Source organism: Lepidothrix coronata, unplaced genomic scaffold (assembly GCF_001604755.1).
Source record: "Lepidothrix coronata isolate B3197 unplaced genomic scaffold, Lepidothrix_coronata-1.0 Scaffold428, whole genome shotgun sequence".
Lineage (NCBI taxonomy): Eukaryota > Metazoa > Chordata > Aves > Passeriformes > Pipridae > Lepidothrix > Lepidothrix coronata.
In genome coordinates, this window is record NW_016690608.1 from 32,270 (window position 1) to 40,885 (window position 8,616).

The 8,616-nt window shown below is 45.1% G+C and overlaps 1 protein-coding gene across 2 annotated transcripts in view; it reads left to right on the top strand.

Moving 5' to 3' along the window:
- Nucleotides 1-8,616, top strand: part of ELL (elongation factor for RNA polymerase II) — a 52,739-nt gene that overhangs the window by 21,066 nt on the left and 23,057 nt on the right. For both annotated transcript variants that reach the window (XM_017839512.1, XM_017839513.1), the window contains exon 2: nucleotides 6,204-6,251. In XM_017839512.1, coding sequence (XP_017695001.1) covers nucleotides 6,204-6,251 — 48 coding nt within the window. The remainder of the gene's footprint in view (nucleotides 1-6,203; nucleotides 6,252-8,616) is intronic.

An 8,616-nucleotide genomic window follows, 5' to 3' on the forward strand; every position in this document is an offset into this window, starting at 1 on the left:
GAGCTGGGAATGGTGAATTCTGTAACAAGGAGCTGGGAATGGTGAATTCTGTAACTTTGAGCTGGGAATGGTGAAATTCTGTAACTTCAGGGAGCTGGAATGGTGAATTCTGTAATTTTAAAGAGCTGGGAATGGGGAAATTATGTAACTTTGAGCTGGGAATGGTGAAATTCTGTAACTTCAGGGAGCTGGAATGGTGAATTCTGTAATTTTAAAGAGCTGGGAATGGGGAAATTATGTAACTTTGAGCTGGGAATGGGGAAATTCTGTAACTTAACCAATGATTTCAGTAATATCAACTTGGGGGGAGTTCTTTGAGGTGACACCTTAAACCCTCTTATTTTCTAAATCGTATAGAAACACTTGATTTTTGAGCCTGGAAAGTTAAAAGTACTGAGGCAGCAACATTTGGTGCTGTAACAGCCCACTTCAAACGATGCAGTCACAACTGCTGTGTCTTTTTGCAGTTTTAGCAATTAAAAACTTTCAGAGGCACAGCCTGCCATTTTTGGCTGACATAAAAGCTCTGGAGCATTTTATTGCTGCTTTTTGCACTTCTGGGCAGGATTTGCTTTAATGTTACCAGTGATAATGTGCCCATTAATGCATATTAGGCAAATGATAAATGATAATAAACACAGACTACAGCTCAGAGTAACTGGGAAGCCTCCAGCTCCTAAAACTCCATCTAAAGCACCTTTTTAAAAAAAATTATCTGTTTGAAAAGCTCCTGGAAGGGGGCAGGTGAATCCCAACTCCTCCCCCAGCATCCCTGTGACTGCCCTTCTCCCCCTGAAGCAAAAGTTGGGCTTTTTACTCCGTGGTGGTGGATTTACGTGGAATTTCCAAGGCTCTTTGTTGGGTTTGAATGGCAAAGCTGTAATTTTGGAGCCTCAGCGGACTCAGACTCAGTCCCATCTCTCCATGGCCTCAACTTCCAAATGGGATCCTTGGGAGGCCTTAAATTGCAGCTGGAAATCGTGTTGCCTTTGAATTCTGTAAGTAATGGATGGGACATTTTAAAAAAAAAAAGGACTTTCAGGAGGCTTTTTACTGCTGTGTTTGTGGTAGGAGGCAAAGAGAAGCCCTGGAATAGTGGAATGTCTTGGGAGAGAAGCCTTTTGTCTCTCCCTAATATTCAGTGGCTCTCTCCTGGGCCAGCCCTGCAGGAGCTTTTCCCAAGTATCCAGGTGTGCTCAAACCAGGAATCCTCCCAGATTATGATCTGACCCCTTTTATTCCCAGAGGAAGCAAAGGAGGGAGTTTTTTTTTTACCTAAATTTGGACCTCCCTGCTTGGGCAAAAGAAACATAGCCTGGTCATAACCAAAGAATTGAAGAGGAACTTGGAGTTTGGGGTATGAAGAGCCTGAAATTTGTGCATTTTGTTCTCATTTTTTGTCACTGGCTCCCGAGGTGCAGCAGCTTTACCTGGGCACTCGTTTTACCTGGAATTAGTGATGGTTCAAAATACCCCCTTAATGCCAGCCTTGGTTAACAGGATTTTAGAGTTTCTGTTTATTGGAATTCTTGCTACTAATTTTAACTGTTTGCAAGAAGCTTTTACGTTCTGAAAATAACCCCCCTCTCCCCTCCCCAGTCCCAACATAAATAAGGGTAAATTTTCAGTTGCACTTCTGGGCATTTGTGCCTCTGAAGGTTCCACAAAACAGGACAAAAACACACCAATACTAAGTTTAGGCAAATATTTTCCATAGAACGCTGCCTCCAGTCTGAATTCCAGTAAATACATGACAGAACTTCCCAAAACAACATCTTCTTTAATTATCTGTGTTTCCCTGAAGAAACGGGAAGGTTTCCAGCTGGTTACTTGACCTGAGGATTTCCAGTGTCCTGTGTAGGAAATCATCCCTAATAGAGTGTTTTATTAACTTTTAATTCAATTCTTCTGTGTTTTATTGACACTCTCTTGTTCCTCCTACTCCTTCCTCAGCTTCCACGTGCCAGATCTGGAGTGTTTAAAGTGTGAGGAGCTCTCTGTGTGTTGCCACCACCTCTGAGAGCTTTCAGAGTCTCTGTAGAGGTTTGCTGTCTCCCCTCTGTCCCAGGGAAACCAGGGGACGAGCATAAAACCATGATAATAAAAGCCAAATATCTTGGGGGAGCTCTGGGGATGAGCTGTGGGGTTTTTTTGGTTGAATCTCATGACTTTGGAAATAATCTTACAAAAAGCGCTTGGGCCTGTTGGGGTTTGGTTCGAGTTGGCATCCCAGAACAGAGCTCTGGCGTTGGAAAACTTGCTGCTTTATTTCTCCACCTTTCCCAGAGAATCCAGGAGGAGCTGTGGGAGGCAGGGAACTGGGCATGGAAGTGTGGAAATGCTCTTTCCAGATAGGAAATAAGTGAAATTTTACGGAGTAGAACACCGGGGTCTGCTCAGACCCCCTTTTTGAGGGTCTGCTTTCCAGTCAGGCAGGGCTGGTAATTCCAGTTTGGGTAGATCTGGGGGGAAGCTGTGGTTTGGATGTTCCTTTGGAAGTTGTTCCTGCAGAGCTTTGGGGCACCAGTGGGTTGAGCTGCAGGAAGGACTTTGGTTTGTTCCAGCAGCTCCTTTGCCGTTCCGGTAACTGGGAAGGAAACTCCAGGCAGCTCTTTGTGGGACCTGGCAACCAGCAGAGCCCCGGGAATGCTGTGCCAACCTTCCAGCCCTGCTTCAGGAAGCCTTTGGCTGGAACAATAGTGGGGAGCAGGAGTGGGATTCCTGCCCCTGAGGGGTGTTTAAAGGGGCTTCGATCACTCACACGCATCCCCGGAGTTGTGCTGCTTCCCACCTGCACCTCTCCAGTGCTGTGGGGGTGGAACATCTGGTACCTGGCACAGCAGAAAAGCTGCTGAGCTGGCAGGTGGCTGCTGGAAAGGGACCTGAACTGTGCTTTCCTTGCCTGGAGTTCTGTCTCTCATCAGCTCCCGGTCCCCGCAGGTCTCGTGGGGGGGTAGAGCAGGAATCCAAGGGGTGAGGTTGTGCAGTGGCCCCGTTGCTCGGGCAGATGTGGCCTGTTTTCCCTCCACAAGGGTGAGGTCTCACCAGCATCCTTGATTTCCCCAGGATTTACTGCATCCTGGGAGCTGGTGTGCTCTGGGAAGGGCAGAGCTGTCCCCACAGCAGTGCCGTGGTCCCGCCCCGGGGCTCAGGAGGTGACTTGTTTTCACTGGAAAGACAAGAGGGAAGGACCTTGTTCCCTCCAGAGGTGGATGGAATGACATTTCTAGGAACTGCAAGGCAGGAAGTTCACTCATGGCATCACCAAGGAAGAAGGATCAGGTGACTCTTTGGTGACTCTTCAGGAGATGACACAGGGATTTTGGAAGTGGCAGCAAAAACTGATTAAAATTGGGGTTCCTCCACACGAGAACATCCAAGAAGGTTAATCCAAATGAAGGTATAAATCCAAATACGGCTTTAATTTGGTTTAACTTAATTCCTCTGTTTGCTTGTGTTCTGGAGGAAGGTGTCCACGCAGGGATTTAATTTCATCTAATAAAAGTACTTGGGTTCATATCCTTAATTAGTTTAGGGTGTGCACGTGGTCTCTTCTTCCACGAGCGTTTTCAAACGACCTGTAGCCAAGGAATTGGACACCAGGGAAGTGATGCCCGTGTAGGTACAGGGATGGTGTTGCTGAGAAGCCAAGACACCTGGAGTGCTGTGTCCAGTTCTGGCCCCTCAGCTCAGGAAGGACATGGAGGGGCTGGAGCAGGTCCAGAGGAGAGCAACGAGGCTGGGGAAGGGACTGGAGCACAAGTGCTGTGAGGAGAGGCTGAGGGAGCTGGGGGGGTTCAGCCTGGACAAGAGGAGGCTCAGGGGAGACCTCCTCACTCTCTGCAACTCCCTGACAGGAGGGGGGAGCCGGGGGGGGGTTGGTCTCTTTTCCCAGCCAACCATCAGCAAGACAAGAGGGCTGGGTCTGAAGCTGTGCCAGGGGAGGTTTAGGTTGGATATCAGGAAGAATTCCTTTGCAGAGAGGGTGCTCAACCATTGGAATGGGCTGCCCAGGGAAGGGGTGGATTCTCCATCCCTGGAGGTTTTTAAGATGAGACTGGATGTGGCATCAGTGCCATGGGCTGGGAACCACGGCGGGGTTGGATCAAGGGTTGGATTGATGATCTCAGAGGTCCCTTCCAACCCAACTGATTCCATGATTCTATGATTCCCTTCCCTATCTAAAAAGGGAAGCTGGAATGGAGCAATGTCTTTCCAGTATCCATCTCTTCCGTGGGATCCCTTGTGTGGAGCGTGGCAGGGAGTTCCAGTGATATTCCTACACTGGGGCTCACAGACAGGACAGCTGGGGAGCCTCAAAGTGCTGAATCTTGGGAAACACATCTCAACTTGGCCATTGCACAAACACTCCAAGCTTGACATCACCCAACTTCAAACCGGTTCATTTGCAGATTGAGGAATTTACAAAGTTCCACAATTAAAACTCGTCCTGATTTGTGCAGCAGGACTTTCGTTCCTGCCTCCTCACCCCACTTCCCTGCTTCTCACCACCTTTCTGTTCCACTTCACTTCCCAGAAGGACCAGCAGAAAACTTCACCAATCTATAATTTGCTGCGCAAGAACCACACGGGGGTTGTTGTTTTTTTCTTAAAAATGCCCAGATTTTTTTCGTGTTCCGCTGGAGTTCTCTGTTCCTCCCGGAGTTTTCTGGCCACGCTGCAGAGCACGGGGCGAACACGCAGAGCTGGCCAGGCTGGCCATGAGCAGCCTGCTGTGGAATGCAGTGTCGTGGCACTCAAGGAATCCACTGATCTCTGGACCAAGAGCAAGATGTTGTTTATTGTTGCTTTATAAAGGTTGTTTCGGGTCTATAAAACTCGTTCTCCGGCGCTGTCGGCTCCGAGCTTCGCTCGGCGTCATAAATGTCCTGGGTGTGAGGCACATCTGCTAAACGGGGTTGGAGGGGCTCTGGGCAGGCTCAGACCCTGTCTTGGGCTGGGTTTATCCATCTGGGCTCGAAGGATATTTTTTTTCCTGGTGAATTGATCCCTTTTTGTGTTGATATCAGCGGATCCTGGCTGAGATTCCTCACTGCCGGGCTGAAAACGCTGGGAAAGGTTTTGTGAGAGACGGTGATAAACTTCAGGGGTTTCGAGCTGTTTAACTCTTCTGCTGCTTAAGTCTAAATGTCTGCTTCTGTGGACCATTGGGGATTGATCCATTGGGAATCGATCCCTTGGAAATCCATGGGAGCGCTGGGACACAAACAGTCCAACACACCCCCCCTTTGAACTTGGGATCCTAAAGCTCTTCCTGGTGATTTTTTTTTTGTTTTTCCCCATGGAAATGTGTCTCCCATGTGTATATGGCAACATTTTCACTCCTAAATGATCCTTTGACCTCTTTGTAAATTCTTTTATCCCTTTGGAAAAAGGGCTTCGCAGTTGAGAGCCTGGTGGAGCACAACCTCTGTCTTGGAATGTTGGGTGGCATTTAGGAAACAAAACCTGCACGGCCCCAATTCCGCTGAAATTGGAAGGAAACAAAACTTAGCCTGGCTTGAATTGGGTCTGTTATTTCTTTCCCTGTAGGTAAAACCTCAGGTGAGGGCTGGAACTCAAAAGCCTTCGTGATCTCTAAAATCACAGCGAAGCAAAAAGGCTGAAATTGGGGCAGTTTGGAGCAGATTTGAGGGGGTTTTAGAGCTCACAGGAATATGACTTTTTAAATGTAAGCAAATAAATCTGGAGGAAGAGGCTGATTGTTGAAACAGGCAACGTAACAACAGTTTGCTTTTCCAGGCTTTCTCTTGGAAAAAATTTGCTTCGCGTCTCCTCGGGCCGAGATCTGTAACAAATTTTCCCTTCAAGTGTCCATTTTTTAACTCAAAACTTATACAAACACCAGAGAGAGACTCAGCTGGGCTGTTCTGTGCCCGAAATGTGGTGTTGGGAGGAATGAAGTGTCACCTCTGAGCTGTTCTGCACCAAAGGTCACCTCGATTTTATCCCTTTTCTAAGTATAAATCTCTTATCTCAGGAGTTTTTGTCTTTTCTTGCTCGGAATTCTCTGTATTTCCCTCAATTTGCCTTTAAAAAAACGTTATAAAGTAAGAAAAAAAAAAATACAGGTGGAAAAAATCAAGCTGAGCTGTTTTTCGGTGGTGAACGTCGGAGCTTTTACATTTCTCTGAGGTAATTTTTGGTTTTCCATTTGTTTGGTTTTTTTTTTTTTTTTTTAGGATGCTGTGACGTCCAAACCAGTCATCCAGTTTCAAGGAAGCCAAGGGGTAAGTTTGTGTACCTGGATTGCCTCGGGAAGTTCCACAGCTGATGGCAGGAATTTGTGCTGTTCCAGCTCAAGGAATGACGATGCTCCGACTGCGGAAAGGGGGAGGTCGAGAGGTCCAAGGAAAGCTTTTTCCCTGCCCTTTGTTTCCTTACCTTGCTAAATCCAGCTTTGGAAGGTGAAATCCAGCTTTGGAGGGCCGGGCTGGTGGGTAGGACAAGGAAAAGAGCACAGCAATCCATGGAAACCTCACCTGTATCCCAAGGGAACAACACCTGGTAGAGTCAGAGCAGGACTTTGCGGCTCCCACTTATTTCCAGCAGCAAAAATTCCGAGTTTTTGAAGCTTTATTTAACGTACCTGTGCCATTCCTGTGAGTACCAGCAGTTATTTTCTGGTTAGGAGTTTTATTTCTCCAACTTCTGCTCCGATGCCTGAACTCCAGGGTATTTATAGCCCCTGGAAAAGCTCCGTGGTGCCAGTTGCTGACAACGTTGAGATTTACGTGGTGGTGTTGCTGGTAAAGCCATGCAGCTCCTCAGTGAGCTTGAAAAATGTCATTTAAACACCTTTCATTTATAAAAAAACCCCCTCTCTCTGCGTTCAGCTTTAGGCTTTGCATAAAGAAGGGGAATTTTAATTTTTAAATATTTTTTTTTCTTTCCCCCCCCCAAGAATCTGAACTCAGCTGTGAACAGCTTCTCGTTTTTATTTTTATGCCACTGGCACGTTAAAACTTTCAGAAAGTTGCTTGAATTAAGCAGACACTAAATCCAGCACGTTGGCCTTGCCCACATACTGCTTTGTGACATTATTCTCACTAAGAGCACACAGAGAATACAGCAGGAAAGACATGATTGTTATTGTAAGTTCAGAAGAAAAATACAGAGCTCCTCGGCCTGGGAAATACAGAAAGGAGCAATTTCCAGGTTTGGTTTTTCAGTTGTTTTTTTTTTTTTTTACTTTGTTTAGAATTAAACTTCCCCGAAAGTCGAGATCAAAATCAAAAGCGAGTGGGGGGAAAATTTTTTTAAGGGCGTGTGGATTTGTCTTTATTAGAAGAAAAACAGCTTTGCACATCCTAAAGAATAAAAGACTGGGAATGCTTTCCCTTTGGAGAGCACCTCATGAGGATCTGCCCCTGATTCTTCCTGTAAAGCTGCTTAAGTTTTGGAAATGCCTCCCCTTGATATATTTATTTTTTTTTAACTTGAGAAGTAGCAAAAGGAAGGGGAGAACAGCTTTAAAACACTCCCCTGCCCTGAGGCTCTTTGGGTTCCCAGGTGGATCAGAGGTGGACAAGGCTTAACAAAAAAAACCCCACTGTTTGAAAAGGCTGTGGCTTCTTATTGTAATTCAGAATATTTTCAAATTATGTGTGATATTTTCAAATAATATTTTCAGATGATGTGGTCCTCGCAAAAAATCAATGTTTATTGTATTGGAGCCCTTAACTTCCAGAGAGGAAGCCCTGAACTTCCAGAGCTGCCAGTTACCTGTGTGAGCCCCTGGAAAAGGGGCTGGGAGGAGGATGTGGCACCCAGGGCTGACCTCAGCTCGTTAATTAATCGCCCTGACGAGTTAAAGGCCAAAGGTAGAGCTTTGAAGGGAGCAGGATCCAGCTTCGTGGGAGCAGAGGGAGAAAAAAGAGCTTTGTCCCTTCAGGATTATTTTTCCTGGGTCTGACAAGGAGCTGGCAGCTGGGGAACCATCTGCTTTTAAGGGTAGGACTCTCAGGATTCTCCTGCTTTAAGGAACTGAGGCTTGAAATGCTTTCGAGGGATCCTCCATCAACTGGACTCCCGAGAGAATTCCAGGAATTTCACAGGCTCTCAGATCCAGATGATGGCATTAAAACATATTTTGTTTAGCTGCTTATTTTTTAAATCATTTCCTCCACTATTCCTTAGTTCCCCCATTTGTTGCCTTCCTGTTTGGCTTCCCAAAAAAAACGTGGCTCTGGGGGAATCCCGTTACCTTTTGTACGTGGGATTTCAGAGCTGTGGTGTGGGATTTTAGTAATTATGAGGTTTTAATAGTGGGAATTTTCTGTGCAAACATCCCCCTCACAAGAAGGGAAAGCTTTACTTGATGATTAGGGGAGGCAGGACATAAAATAAGAATGTTTTTTATATATATATATATTTATTTTTATATTTATATGATATTTACTTATATTATTTTATAATATTATTTATATATTATATAATATAAATATTATATAATATATAAATCATAATATATATTATTTTTATATTTATTTTTATATATTTTATATATATTATATTTATATATTTATATATATTATTTATATATAATTATTATATATAATATATAAATTATATAATAATATATTATATAATATA